Here is a 16,013-nt window from a genome sequence, read left to right as displayed (position 1 = left end):
CTTTAAAAATACTGTGAGTCTTCTCTTTTTGGAACTTGGTCACACTATACCTCAAAAGAAAATGCCCCCTTAAAAACATTCTGAAATGTTCTAGAAGTATGTATTCTGATTGTGGAACTAAGCTTCATTATGGAAACAAAATCTATGTGAAAGGCAGTTTCACTCTTAATCCTAATACCTTGACTTTATAGACAGAGGGTGACTATGCCTACTTGACAACAAACAAAAACAAAGAAACTGGATGACATAATCTCAGTTTTTCCAATGAATTAATCATCTTCTCATTTTAAACAAAAATACTTGATATTAACTGATGCACTTAACACACCTTCAAGTAAGCCAATGGTTATGGATATGCAGTGCAATGAGGATAAATCTGCCAAAAATAGGCAGTCAGCTGACTGGAACACTCAGCCTATAGCCTTCACAAGTGAGAAAAATTATTTGAAGACCTGACTTGCTGGGTATATAAACAGGTTACTTCAAACATCAGCTGTAACACAGTGAGTATATAATACTGGATCCGTTTACACTTGTTGACCGATTGCTTGAAAACAGCTAATTGTGAAAGGAACTTGGTATCTGCCTTGATTCAGGGATATCATAGATACACATCGGCCTCCTTCAAAATCTATATTTCCAATTTCAGCACACAGGTTATAAAAAGAAGTGCTTCTACTTTTCAGAAAAACTGGACTATGAAGGGATGAGTTTAGTTATTCAAAGGCAAACAATGCCTTTCAGTGGAGTTTACTGGGAACAGTATCGACCTCAAATCTTAAAATTATTATAATTTCTCCCTAATGTAGATTTAGTACACTGTTAAAGTGAATATCTGAAATTTCATAATTTTCTAAACCTTCAAAATTGTTCTACATCTTAAAAACCTATAGATGAGACAAAATCAACTTTATGTAATCATTTGCTAGTTAGAATATAGACTCTTCCCTTTTTTTTTTTTTTTTTTTTTTAAAGACGTCCCTATTCTTTTCCCTTTAAAATCAGGGATTTTACAGGGATCAGGAATGGTCTTCAGGATTAGGAATGGTATTCTTTAAAACAATAGTAAAATGTGCAATATCTGTTAAATATTTATGTATAATTCTCATTCATGCTGTCAACAAGGCTGAAAACTAGCTGGTAATTTACTCGCTTATATGACAGTGTAAATGCAACAATTGAGAGGAATAAGAGGAGGTGCCGTTACAGTGCTTAAGAAACCAAGCTGAAAACGGACTCGTTCAGGCTAAAGATGGAAGAACTTTATGGGAGACTTTACAATACATCTGCAGTCATTCATTTCCTAGGACTCTGCCATGCCTGTGTCATCCATCAGAAGATAATTTTAAGCTCTAATTCCTTTTGGGAGTAAGCCTAGTAAAAGGGAACCTGCAGAGCCTAAGCAAAATGAGGAAGTTCTGGCAAATGGAAAATGCATGGTTTTTATAAATGCTCAAAACTGCTCACCCTGCATCTTGGGCTTCATGGGCTCGAAGTATAGATAACAAGTTATTGTGCTGTAAGAATTCACATACAGCCGGGTAACTGCCAGAGACAAAAAGAAAAGAGAAGCATCTGTTATGAAATCATCAGGAGTAGCACAATTATCTCTAACATCCAGATCTGTGTGACTGGATCAAAGATAATCAAACATACATCATTCATGAAACAAGCCTCTCGACTCTAAGGCCAAGTTCACAAGGCCTTGTGGCAGAAAAAGAATCTACAGCTGTACTTTTTACGTAATCAGAAAGGGGTTGAAGTGTGTGAACTGGGGGAAAAAAACGTAAGTCATCATATAACAACATTAGGAAAGTGTCCACTCTCAGAAAAATCAATTTTTACAAGTCTACATTTAAAGACAAAATGAACAGAGCAGAACTATAACAAGATAATGAATTTCAAATATAATTCTCAATTTTCTCAAATATTGCACCATTTGTGCGTATGTGTGCATGTATGTGTATACAACAAAGATGACTGAGTTTGGAGGCAGAAGAGAATACATATGCTCTCTTCTGGCTCCTAACTATTTTTGTTTCTGTATCATATTGAACTATATTTTAGACCTTGAATTAAATCTCCCAGATTTAAGACTCCTCCCATATGGTGGGAAATCATGTTATTGCTTTATCTAACATTATGGGTACGATAAGATGATTATATCATTCAAAACCTAAACAAAATTATGGATGTTCACAAGGCCTGAAAATGTGTCCTTTAAATGTGATCAGCAGAACTTTATCTTGACTTATCTATCTTGACTAAATAAAACATCCAATATACAATTAAGTTTGTCTTTTAAGAGTCTCAAACTCAAATAACTTCATTATAAATGAAATTCAAATCATAAATTAAACTTGAAAAACATTTTACAATCATTATGTCTCTGCTCTAAGGACTTTTAATGAAACAAATGCATATTATAAAAAGAATTTTTTTCTGCTTTGAGATGGAGTCTCACTCTGTCGCCCAGGCTGGAGTACAGTGGTGCCAACTCGGCTCACTGCAAGCTCCACCTCCCGGGTTCATGCCAGTCTCCTGTCTCAGCCTCCCGAGTAACTGGGACTAGAGGCGCCCGCAACAATGCCCGGATAATTTTTGTATTTATAGTAGAGACGGGGTTTCACCATGTTAGCCAGGATGGTCTCGATCTCCTGACCTCGTGATCCACCCGCCTCGGCCTCCCAAAGTGCTGGGATTACAGGCGTGAGCCACTGCGCCCGGCCAAAAAGAAATTTTGACAATGCAAATCAAGGTTCAGAAAACCAATACTCAAACTGCAAATATTCACTAGAACTTAAACTATATACCATTGAAAACATTTATCAATTATAAAAATAGCACTGCGGCCGGGCGCGGTGGCTCAAGCCTGTAATCCCAGCACTTTGGGAGGCCAAGATGGACGGATCACGAGGTCAGGAGATCGAGACCATCCTGGCTAACCCGGTGAAACCCCGTCTCTACTAAAAAATACAAAAAACTAGCCAGGTGAGGTGGCGGGCGCCTGTAGTCCCAGCTACTCGGGAGGCTGAGGCAGGAGAATGGCGTAAACCCGGGAGGCGGAGCTTGCAGTGAGCTGAGATCCGGCCACTGCACTCTAGCCCGGGCGACAGAGTGAGACTCCGTCTCAAAAAAAAAAAAAAAAAAAAAAATAGCACTGCAGGGAAACATTCTAGTAGTATATGTTATTCAAATAATTTATTATTTATTATAAAATAAAATATAGTTTCTATGTTACACATTTTGTACAAATTCCCTGACCAACAAGAAAAAATTATTAAGATAACAGACAGTTGGCTGGGCACGGTGGCTCAAGCCTGTAATCCCAGCACTTTGGGAGGCTGAGGCGGGTGGATCACCTGAGGTCAGGAGTTCGAGACTAGCCTGGCCAGTGTGATGAAACTCTGTCTCTACTAAAAATACAAAAAACTAGCCAGGCCTAGGGGTGGGTGCCTGTAATCCCGACTACTCGGGAAGCTGAGGCAGGAAATCACTTGAACCCAGGAGGTAGAGGCTGCAGTGAGTTGAGATCACGCCATTGCACTCCAGCCTGGGTGACAAGAGCAAAAAAAAAAAAAAAAAAAAGAAAAAAGAAAAAAGATAACATACAGTTATAGAGATACTGACAATAAAAAAGATTCACTTCTTTGGCAAAAAGGGATCTGAAACTGAAAACAGTCTCTGTTCATGTGCCCATGTGTAGTGTGTTTTGCAAGAGAAAGGGAGCAAAAGAGGAGATAACCATGGGGCCTCCACTTCCTAGTTGTCCCCAGTCAATTCAACAAATAAAACACCTAACTGATGAACATGAGTGTATTTTAGAAACTGGAGAGGATGGCCCAGTCTCTTCATGGAAACATGCCCATCTGGTACCCAGAATCAGGTGTTGACCAACATGTGTCTTCAAAGGCTTCTGTTCTGCTGAAAGAAAAAGTGAATATACGACCTTTCCAGATAAGTGTGTGACAGAGAAAAAAAAAAAAAAAAACAAAGAAAAAAACCACTTTACTTTCAGAGATACTGGTTGGTCTTTCAAAAACAGCAGATTTGTTTGGTATATATTAGCTATAAAAGGCCCAGCCAAAGGGGCACAGAATGGGTTCTCAATATGTTCCTTCCCTATCTTTTTTCTTTTTTGAGGCCTTCACTTAAATTTCTTGTGCCTTCGCAAAGCTTCTGTATAGAAGTATGTTGTCTTGTTACCACTCTCAGACAGAGGTTGCCTGACTAAGTCTGTCACTTTTTTGCCCTTGGCAAATGACTTGGTTGCTCTTTCTTATTGCCCTTTTGGAACAACTTACACTATTCTTTTTTTTTTTTTTCTCCCGGGTTTACGCCATTCTCCTGCCTCAGCCTCCCGAGTAGCTGGGACTACAGGCGCCCGCCACCTCGCCCGGCTAGTTTTTTTGTATTTTTTAGTAGAGATGGGGTTTCACCGTGTTAGCCTGGATGGTCTTGATCTCCTGACCTCGTGATCCGCCCGTCTCGGCCTCCCAAAGTGCTGGGATTACAGGCTTGAGCCACTGCGCCCAGCCAACGTACACTCTTCTTAAGAAAGAATAATTTTAAAATATTTTCTTCACACTAAGTTTGATACCCTTATGTGTTTAAGCTAAGTTTTTCCCCAGGAAAATATATATCTGATTTTTAATGGAAAGCTGAAAAAAAATAAAACGAATCAAGTGCCAATTTGCTAGGTCAACAGCATTAAGTGAGGAGTATTTGCATTATTTACTTGGAGGGAATTCATTTTGAAGAAAAACTTTAGACATTTTCAAAACATATGCCATCATATACTCGGCTTTTCAAAGAAATACCGACATTTTCCTCATAAACCTAGAAAATACTTGACTATCATCTATATTCCCACTGTTGCTTAACTACCTACCTAGGATATACAGAAGTTTCCAATAGTATTAGAAAAGAGAAACAGAAACTCTGTTACACTTTTATGCTTTTTAATGGAAATGATCACAAACCACAAAATGTTCAAGCTGAAAAGCACTGTGCACACACACACACACACACACACACACACACACACACACACACAGAGAGAGAGAGAGAGAGAGAGCGCGCAAGAGAGAAAGAATGGCAGGAAAGGCATACTGCTAACAGTTAAACACCCCAGAGAGATGAAAAATCACTTATTCCCCAGTAATTTATCAGAGGCCCAGAGATGATTGTTCCATTTATTAGAAGACAGTATTAGCTACAGGGAGGGCTGGTATAAGTTCAAGGCATGGTTTCTGTCCTAGGGGTATTTGTTTTCTATACAGGAACATAAAGCATTATAAAAATATTTTTAAAAAACTACTGTATTATAAAACACATCAAAGATAAAATGGTAGAAGTTTTACAGAGACATTATAAAGCAAGCAAGAAAGCATCGGAAATTAATCAGATAAATCTTTTTGAAAAATATCTATCTTTTGTTATATATTAAAAAGAATGATGTATGCAGATCGGTAGATAGAAAAGGGGTTAGAATTCTGCCCGGAAAACGGGAGGGACCATCGGAAGCTGAGTGAACATGAGCAAAGGTAAGGAAGGTAGAAAAGAAAAAATGTAATAAATGCTAGAAAAATTGGCTTGACAATAGGGCAAATAGTTACTATTAGATTAATTCCGTTTATTCTCTTGTATTTGTTTCTATATCATATTGAACTATATTTTCAACCTTGAATTTAATCTCTCAGATGTAACACTCTATAGCCATGACATAGCTAGTGGGCATTATTAAAATTTTTTTTTTCCTAATGTTTTTATGCCTTTATAGATACTTTCCCCGTGCAGTTTTTCCTCCTGGAAAGGCCTGTTCTTCTGCCAAGTCTTAGTTATCACCTGTGAAGCATTCTCTTCAAGGTTATCTCACCTAAGGTGTACACAATTGCAGTATCCACTGTGTTCCTATATGTATCTAATATATCACTTATCATGTTGTAGTGTAAATTATGTTTATACTTCTGTGCTCCAGCAATAGGGAATGCCTTAGGAGAGGAACGCTGCTTTTTCATTTGCATTTTCATATCTTAAACGCTTAGCTGCAGTCTGTCAGCTTACTGGAGCTTACGCTCAATTGCTGAAGTAGCCTCAATAGGGTCAGTCAAGCAGGTGAGGGATGCAAAGGGTTTCTTTCCTTCCTCCCTCAGTGCTTTCGCGAAGCAGAGGCAGGCAGCCTGCAATGCCCTGCCAATACACAGGGAGGAAGCCACAATTTCTTTGGTGTCCTTGTCCTCTTCCAGATCCAGTAGTAGGGAAGACCCTGCCCAACTGTTCAACTACCCCTCTGTCTCTTGGGGCCTGGGAATGGGTACTTAGTCCCAGGGTATCCTGGGGCTACCTGGATGCTGTCAGACCTACCTTTTCCTAGGACTTGCTGTGTTTCTTTTTTGCCCCAGGGTTCTTGATCTAATTTCATTTTTTCCCAGTGGGGATCAAGTCCTAAGGGGCCAACTCTTCCTGCCAGAACTTTTCCACATTTAAGTTCAGAAGTGGCGAGCAATTTTTATTTAAGGCAAACTTTTTAGTGAAGTAAAACATCTATACAGAAAAAGGCAAAAATCAACTTGATGACCTTTCACAAAGTCAACACCCCTGAAGCTGCACTCTGATCAAGACATAGAACATTACTGAACCCTAGAAACTCCTCACGTCTCTCTTACTGTCACCTCCTCTCTACGGGGGACCGCTATCCTGGCCTATAGCATAACAGATTCATTTTCTTTGATGTTGAACTCATATTTTAATGGAATCTTACAGTATATATGGGTCACTATCTGACTTCTTTCACTCGTCATTATACTTGGGATCTTCAAGCATGTTGTTATGTGCAGTTTTGGTTAGCTCATTCTCATTTGTTGTATTTAGTTGTATAAATATATTAGAATTTATTATTCATTCTACTAAATGGATATCTGAGTTTTCATTTCTTGGCTGTTATGATTAATCTTGCACATGTCTTTTGATGCATTTATAGACACATTTCTAAAGGATATAAAATAGGAGTAGAATAGCTTGGTAATATGAATGTTCAGTTTTAACAGACAATGAAGCAGCTAATGTAATTTGGGAGTAGAGGTGAAGTAAGATCAGGTGACCTTCTCTGCAGAATTCCCAGTGTTGCTTCCCATCATACTCTCATGATGCTGCTTTCCCCGCCTGCCAAATATTCCCCAGTGACTCTGGTTGGATATGGTCTACTAATCCTTTAAAACTCAGGCTGGCTAATGCCTTCATCATGAATAGTCCCTTGAACTAATCCATCCCCTTCTGGGGTTAGGACTTCTAAGACACTCACTCAGATTGTCTCTGTCTCTCTCTCCCACTACCCCCCAATCTGTGTGTGTGTGTGTGTGTGTGTGTGAGAGAGAGAGAGAGAGAGATAGCCTGCACATTTATAATGGTGGCACTATTCACTTTGCATTTTACTTGTCTGTTTCTGCTTCGTGGTCTCTGCTGCTAGACTGTCATTTTCTTGAAGGCAGGGACTCAGCATGTATAAAACTCAGTAGAGAGAATATACTACAGTAAATGCTCAGCTAATGTGTGCCAAATAATTGAATGAGTGGAAAAATTCTCAGAAAAGATACCCATGAATGGACCAGTATGAATTGGGCAGAGGAGAGAGGGAGGATACTAATGAAACTGGAAGCAGAGAGCTCAGGTGTGATTTCAATAGACTAAAAATAAAGGTCTTGAACCCACAGTGGGAAAGAGGAAAGGCAGCATGGTTAGGATGCTTGTGCTATTATAAAGATGTGATGACTGGTGGTGATTTTCAAAAAAAAAAAAAAAAAAAAAAGCAAAGACACCTGCTAGTCTGCATGGCTGGGAGAATGAACAGTAAACAAAAAACAAACAAAAAACAGGAGGAATTTTCAGTGGGGATTAAGCAAGTGGGAAAGTAAATAAGCCCTTTCAGGCAAGGTGAGTTTAGGTTAAGGTGAAAATGGAATCCCTAGATAAGAAGTTCCAGCAGACAACTAGTCATACAGGAATTGAGCTCAGGAAAGAAAAAGAGATGAAGGGGGCTAGACATAGATTCAGGAACTGGCCATAGAGTTTACAGTTTACAGTGAATCTAGGGAATCGGGTGTAGGTGTGGTTCCTAGAGGAAAGTGTGAAGAAAAAAATGTCAAAAGCAGAAGGAAGACAAAAAAAAAAAAGCAGCAGGAAGAAGCAGGGATCACCCTGGTAAGTCAGAGGAGAATCAGGATATGTAAACAAGGAGGAACCAGAGGATTTCAAGACGGAAGGGGCTGATAAGAGTGTGAACCACTGCAGAGAAGCTGGGCGGTGTGAGAAGAGAAGGCTGCTGATTTGTGATTAAGGAACCAGTAGTGATTTGAGTGAGTTGCCACCTGCAGCTTCCAAAACACTTCAAAATCACTGTCAAGACACCCCTAAAATTTCAGAGTTTAGAAGAGCTTTAGGACGTCTAATTTAACTCACTCATTTTGAAGCAAGGTAAACCCAGGATACAAAGCTTATATGATTAATCCAAGGCAGAAATACAGATTGATAACCTAAACACCAAATCCAGCTGCCAGTTTTCATTGGTCTACATGAAATGAAAATTTGTCATGATCCTCACTAATCTCCAGAATCTAACACTTGGCCTGCTCCAAGTATCTCAATTATCTGCCTGAACATTATAGGTGTTATTTGAGTGTGCAAACTCTGATGCATTTTTCTGCATAACTTTATTTTATTTAAATAATGGCCCAGAACACACGTTAGATAGTGGATACGGTGACACAGCAAAGTAAACATGCAAACTACACATACAAATCTTAAATAAAACTGAGAGTAGTAAATCAAAATACCTGCCAATAACTCAAACTGGTAATTGCCACTAAGGTTCTCTACCTATTTCATGGCTTGCTTGTGCCCATCTAGATCCACTTTATAAACCATAATCCCAGAGGATGCCTTCTACTTTCAAGATGGCACTAAAGACAAAAGGACCAAAAAGCTGTAGGAGAATGAGAGACATTTTTCTCCTCCTTAGATAAAACATAATCCAGACTGCTTTGACATTAGTTAGTCTATATATAGGCCACAGATTTAGATATTCAGCTATTTACATAATCTGTACTTGCTATGGCTAAAAATCATTATTTATTAGGAATGTTTAATGAGACAAGTGAAATAATCATAATGTTGAAAACAAAAGTGAAAATGTTTAATTCTCTAATTATCCTCTATTATTAAAGATGGTAGACTTTATTCTAAATATATTCTCTGTTTTTAAAATGACATAACATTATGTAAGTTCAGTATGGGACTCTGCTTAGAATATGATTTGAACAGCTGACACAAAAACTAATAGAATGCTATACTATTATTAATGTAACAGGACTTAATATCAAAATCAAGAGTTTGAATTTTGTTTGATACTATGTTAATGAAGTATAACTCAGTGATATCAAACAGGTAATTTAAACATCTAGGTTATAATTAGAAAGTTAACACTAGCTTTGGAAAACTAAACACATAACTTTGATGTACTTTAACAATGCCAACTTTTCACTATAAGTTTAAACATCTTTAATAAAAGATTACTCCCAAATTAATTACTGAAAATAAATTTTAGTCTTTTCAGAAATATTATACCATGTGTCTTCAATTCAGCCAAAATGGATTCATTAAACCAAATTTCCAAAATATAGAAGTGAACCATAAATTTTTTAAATAAATATACTTAGAACAAACCTCTTTGTTAATATTCATATAAAGAAAACTATACTTTGAAAGATGCTTTATAGTGCACAAGATTTTCTATTCATGAACTTTAATTTCTCAAACATATCAACAGATAAAAACCTTTTTTTCCCCCCATGAGAAAAACTTAGTATATGGAACAAAATGTCCTACTACTAAATAGGCATCTGATCAACGTTCTATAGAAGGATATTTGCTTACTTGAGAGACAGACGATACACGGCTGGATGTATTTTACAGAATTCTTCCAGGCTTGCCATTAGCTTAGCTGCCAGGGCTGGAATTGAGCATTAACTTCAGGGAACACCAGGTTAGGGTTTTTTTTTGGTTGTTTTTTTTGTTTTTGTTTTTTTTTGTTGTTGTTTTTGTTTTTTTCTGAGACGGAGTCTCACTCTGTCACCCAGGCTGGAGTGCAGTGGCACAATCTTGGCTCACTGCAAGCTCCGCCTCCCGGGTTCACGCCATTCTCCTGCCTCAGCCTCCCAAGAAGCTAGGACTACAGGCGCCCGCCACCACGCCCTGCTCTGTTTTTTAAATTTTTAGTAAAGACGGGGTTTCACTACTGAGATCATCCTGTTAGACAGGATGGTCTCGATCTCCTGAACTCGTGATCCGCCCCACTTGGCCTCCCAAAGTGCTGGGATTACAGGCGTGAGCCATCGCGCCCGGCCCAGGGTTTTAAGTATCTAATAAGAAGAAGAAGAAGAAGAAAAAGAAGAAGAGGAACAAGAACAAGAAGAAGAAAAAGAAGAGGAGGAAGAGGGAGGAGAAGAAGAGGAAGAAGTATTCTAAAATTTAAAATTCTAAACTTCTTTATAACCTCTTTACTCTTTCACTCTTGCAACATTCACATAAGCTGTATGTATAATGATAAGAGACTTCAGTGAAACAGGATGATCAGATCCGGAAGGATAAAACTGAGGTGACACGTCAGAAAGACAGTAGGGTCATGCGGCAACCTAATTGTGTTGCAGATTCCTTTCTGAAGTGATATAAAATGTCATGTAATGGGTAAATCCCTAGCGATTTGTAAATGTAAAAATTATTATAAAAATATTTTCTACTTGGTTTGTCAAAGTCCTAAAGATAAATATACTACGGCTCCTATATACTGTAAAGCTGCTCATTTTAATTTATCCAGGAAGCCTGATAAACAAATGTAACAATGAATTAAATATGATTCAATTAACCAATGTAAAGTTGTTTTTCTGATTCAAGTTATAGAAACTGGTAAAACTTTTAAATGTGATTACATAATTGAATTTTAAAAAATCAAGGCTGGTGTTAGATTTTTTTGGAACAGTGTTTTGTTATGTTTTGTTTTGTTTTTTAACACTTTAAGTTCTGGAGTACATTTGCAGAATGTGCAAGTTTGTTACATAGGTATACATGTCCCCTGGTTGTTTGCTGCACCCATCAACCAATCATCTACATTAGATATTTTTTCCTAATGCTATCCCTTCCCCAGTTCCCTGCCCCATGACACGCCCTGGTGTACGATGTTCCCTCCCTGTGCCCATATGTTCTCATTGTTCAACTCCCACTTATGAGAATATGTGGTGTTTGGTTTTCTGTTCTTGTGTTAGTTTGCTGCATTGGGGCAAAATCATAGTTCTTATGGATCCAGCTTCACCCATATCCCTGCAAAGGACATGAACACATCCTTTTTTATGGCTGCATAGTATTCCATGGTGTATATGTGCCACATTTTCTTTATCCAGTCTATCGCTGATGGGAATTTGGGTTGGTTCCAAGTCTTCGCTGTTGTAAATAGTGCTGCAATAAACATACATGTACATGTGTCTTTATAGTAGAATGATATATAATCCTTTGGGTATATACCCAGTTATGGGATTGCTGGGTCAAATGGTATTTCTGATTCTAGATCCTTGAGGAATTGCCACACTGTCTTGCACAATGGTTGAAATAATTTACACTCCCACAAACAGTGTAAAAGCGTTCCTATTTCTCCACATCCTCTCCAGCATCTGTTGTTTCCTGACTTTTTAATGATCACCATTCTAACTGACATGAGACGGTATCTCATTGTGGTTTTGATTTGCATTTCTTTAATGACCAGGGATGATGAGCATTTTTTCATTGTTTGTTGGCCACATAAATGTCTTCTTTTTAGAAAGAAACTACCACACTAATTAGTGAGTGACCATCAACATCGAGGCAAGATCCTCCACTAGCAAAAAGATTATGACTAGCTGAAGGCTCTGATGATCATCAGCATTGTTTAGCAATGAAGTATTTTCTGATTAAGGTATGTAGATTTTTTTTATACAATGCTATTGTACACTTAATAGACTACAGTATAGTGTAAACACAACTTCTATATGCACTGAGAAACCAAAAAAATAATGACTTGCTTTATTGCAATATTTGCTTTATTGCGGTGGTCTAGAATCAAATCCTTAACATCCCCAACGTACACCTGTATATGTATACATACATATATTTCCCATTTACTTATTCACTTATTTATGTTTTCATTTTATAAATGCTAGTGAGCCTTCCATTTCTATTAAAGAAGTTATACAAACATTATAAATAAATTGAGAAATCCTAGCATTATGATGCAAACGTGTTCCAGATAGCAAGCTCTCTATTCTCACCTGTAGAAGTACGAACACCCCCTGACTGTGTTGTGAGTGAAATGTTCCTGAGTCTTCTCATTTCCAAAATCTTCCAGGGGGTCTGACCACAGGATATCACACATAGGTCCATATGCAGGTGGTTCTTTGAATCGGTCTAACTAAGAAAAATAGAAGACAGAGAGCAAAATACTAATCTTTGGAAACTTAGAATTCCGACAATATAAGAAACAAGCACTATGCAGAACCCATCCTCTTCTCACCAGCTACAGTTCAGAGTGAAATGTCCTCTACCTCTCTCTTCCTGTCCTTCCTACTCGTTTTCCTATCCTTCATCTCTCCTCCAATTTTCTTTCCAGCTTCCTTCTGATGAGATCATTTAGTATCCATCTTCGTCTAACCCTTTACCTCCCTCTTGACTCTATTATCTCTAGATTTAGCAGTTTCTCGTTTCTCCTATTCTACATTTTATCCTTCTCTCCTTACTTACTTTATCCAAGTGTTTTTGTCACTACCAGTTATTGTAACTCCACCTCTGTTTCATTTATTGAGAAAAGGCTTTTACTTTTTTGGGGGAAATTCCTATTACTGCCTCGATTAAACTATGATTTAGAAGTTTGGATGGGAAACAACTAGTTTTCATGCTTATGTTATATATACTTTTTATATTTAAGAACATGATTTTGAGAAAAGATGGCTTTTACTTTAAAAGTAGCCACTTGCTATATGATATTTTGGATATTACTTCATTATGGGCTATCTAGGTTTCTAATGATAAACTACAAGCCTACTGTAGTGGATCTTAGTGTGTACAAATATGAGTAATAATAAGCAGTAAAATAAACTCAACTTTAGCTGGTCAGTCTTCAGTTCACAGTTCTAAGCTTTATAATTTTACCTGAAGCCTTCATATGAAATCCATTTTCCAGCTACACATGTTTAGTGAAGTCACATTTCAATTTTAAAAGGTGCATTTAGAAGGCATATTAGAAATATCATCACTCGAAATAACATATCATGATCAATTTTAAACACTTCATCCTGATTAAACTGCAATTAAAGGATCTTTGGTGAATCAGCAGATATTATAAAGCTTCTTGAATAAAAGCATACAATAGCTATGAAAATCTATTAAGAATTGATATTCTTCATATTAATATTTTAAAACAATCCAATAAAGACAAGTGAACATATTTTGCTGACAACTAATCAAATTGTCTATTTTTTTTTTTTCTGGGACATACAAGATGTAAGTAATGGTTTTGCTGCACACTACTTTTTATTAGTATCTACAGAGAATGAGGCAATATTTTACATTTTCAACACCCAATGAAAAACTTCAGTAAAACAAGACTCTATATTTCAACCACTATGTTAGCCAAAAATATTCATTGCAAACTTAAATTTAAGAGATTTAAACAATTTATGCTTTTGGAACAATACATTTAAGAAAAAACTTGTGTCTAAAAATATAGAACTTCTTTCTAAAAAACAAGAACTTATTAAGGGTAGGACAGTAGAGGAGGTGGAAAGTTTCTGATTAATATGAATCCCCAACTAAAGGTTTGGAAAGCTACCAGAATATAACATTTATTCTGGAAAAAGTATACAGTGCATTAAAAAAGTTAATATCATTGACAGGAAAAATAAACAAATAAAAAAAACTTGGATTGATATATAGCAAGACAAAAACCTAAAAATCATTTTCTGGCCATGTGCAGAGCTTAATGATATGTATGAAAATTGAATATAATATTTAAAATATCCAAGGAAGTAATTCCTAGGGATATTAGGTGATATTTTTTAAAAAATCTACTTAATTTAGGATGTGAAGTTTATTTTTTTTTAAAAGTCCATCAGATTACAGAAGAATGAGCTGATTACATTCATACATAAAGAAAGAATTTTTTTTTTTTTTTTGAGATGGGAGTCTCCCTCTGTCACCCAGGCTGGAGTCCAGTGGCATGATCTCTGCTCACTGCAACCTCCACCTTCCAGGTTCAAGAAAGTCTCCTGCCTCAGTTTCCTGAGTAGCTGGGATTACAGGCATGAGCCACCAAGCCAAGCTAATTTTTGTATTTTTAGTAGAGATGGGGTTTCAACATGTTGGTCAAGCTGATCTTGAACTCCTGACCTCATGATCCACCCGCCTCGGCCTCCCAAAGTGCTGGGATTACAGGCGTGAGGCACTGCGCCTGGCCCAGAAAGAAACAATTTTATACTGAACCAGCATCATATCTCTACTGTACTTCAAAGATAGAGCAAAGACCAATGCTCTATGCTCTATAGAAGTGTGAAAGTGTCTTACAAAAATGGACACAAAGACACAGAGCAGGAAATAAGGTTTATTTAAAATTAAAAGCATGCATTTTCTTTCCAACAGGAAAATATACACATTATTTTTATACTTGAACACTTGAACCTCAATGACAGGAAGAACTTGAATGTTTTATTTTACCTAAAAATAGTTTTTCTCTAAAAACTAATGAACTCTAAAAGAATATTGAGTTCATGGTAATAGAGACTCATGGTATGTAAATACATTCATAATTTACTAAAGTATTTCTTCAAAACTATGAGTTTCATGAACAAAAGTATTAAAGAAACACTACAAATGAGAGCTATATGAAAATGGTTATTCATTTTATAGTAGAGGTTTACAACCTTTTTGCTGGTGATTGTGTCTTAAACAAAATAGTCCAATAGCACTATCCTTTCTATTTACTCTCTACAGTACAAAACTCTATTCAGTTCTGTTCAAATAATGAAAACACTATTTTGAGCAAAGTTTTCACTAATTCCCCTTTTAAAGAGGACACTTAGGAAGTTTCTCATCTTCCATCCGAGGCCATGAAATCTGATCAAGGCAAGAGAATAAAACATAAATGCATGTCTTTCATGCCCATCATTTGCTAACAGAAACTACTACACTTATTTGTAATTTGACCTTTTTCATTTTCCAAACCTATTTCAGTAAGTGGTTATCAGGTTAATATGATACATGGATACATGAATAGATAAAATATTTGCTTTACTTCTCCACTGAACACAATGGGAAAATACTGTTTACTAATTTAATAGCTTATGGCAGCTGATAGAATTAACTTGTAAATGTTGTTCAGCATATAGACTTCTCAGACTTAGCAATCAAGTTTCCAAACTCAGAAGAAATGGAAAAAAACAATTAAATGGGAATCAGTCAAACAAGTGACACCAAGGGAGTCTTTGTATGAATGGCCCTAATGATAACCAAGATCTAGAATTTGAACTGTGCCCATGGTTATTCTTAAGTGAACCTAAACTTAAGAAATAAATTCTGTACACATTGAGATTAGTGCATCACTTATTTGAAGCCAAAGACTACCTATAATACATTAGGCTTAAATATATACTGAGTAGCACGTATCTTTAGAACAAATCTCAGCAAAATTCTAAACTTTACAGTTCAAATACAGTAATTTAGAACAATGTGACCAATTTATTCTTGCTAAAATTACTGGTGAGAATAATAATAAAAAGGTAGAATTATTTCCACCCCTCTATTCTATGGGGTAAGTACAAGCATATTTTCTTAGGTCTCTAAAAGTAGAGGAAAGAAGATAAATATAGTTTTCAACTGTTTATAATTCCTTCAGAAAAAATTTGATTTAGACTTCCTAGGCAGAAAGCTTAATGGTGGGCACA

At 36.7% G+C, this 16,013-nt stretch overlaps 1 protein-coding gene across 6 annotated transcripts in view; it reads right to left on the bottom strand.

The window, feature by feature from the left end:
• LOC105486352 (protein phosphatase 3 catalytic subunit alpha) overlaps positions 1 to 16,013 on the bottom strand; it is a 337,248-nt gene that overhangs the window by 59,159 nt on the left and 262,076 nt on the right. For all 6 annotated transcript variants that reach the window (XM_071093251.1, XM_011749206.3, XM_011749207.3 and 3 more), the window contains 2 exons: positions 12,351 to 12,490; positions 1,468 to 1,545 (listed from right to left, as the gene is read on the bottom strand). In XM_071093251.1, coding sequence (XP_070949352.1) covers positions 1,468 to 1,545; positions 12,351 to 12,490 — 218 coding nt within the window. The remainder of the gene's footprint in view (positions 1 to 1,467; positions 1,546 to 12,350; positions 12,491 to 16,013) is intronic.

Source organism: Macaca nemestrina, chromosome 3 (assembly GCF_043159975.1).
Source record: "Macaca nemestrina isolate mMacNem1 chromosome 3, mMacNem.hap1, whole genome shotgun sequence".
NCBI lineage: Eukaryota > Metazoa > Chordata > Mammalia > Primates > Cercopithecidae > Macaca > Macaca nemestrina.
This window is presented reverse-complemented; position numbering and strand designations above follow the sequence as displayed.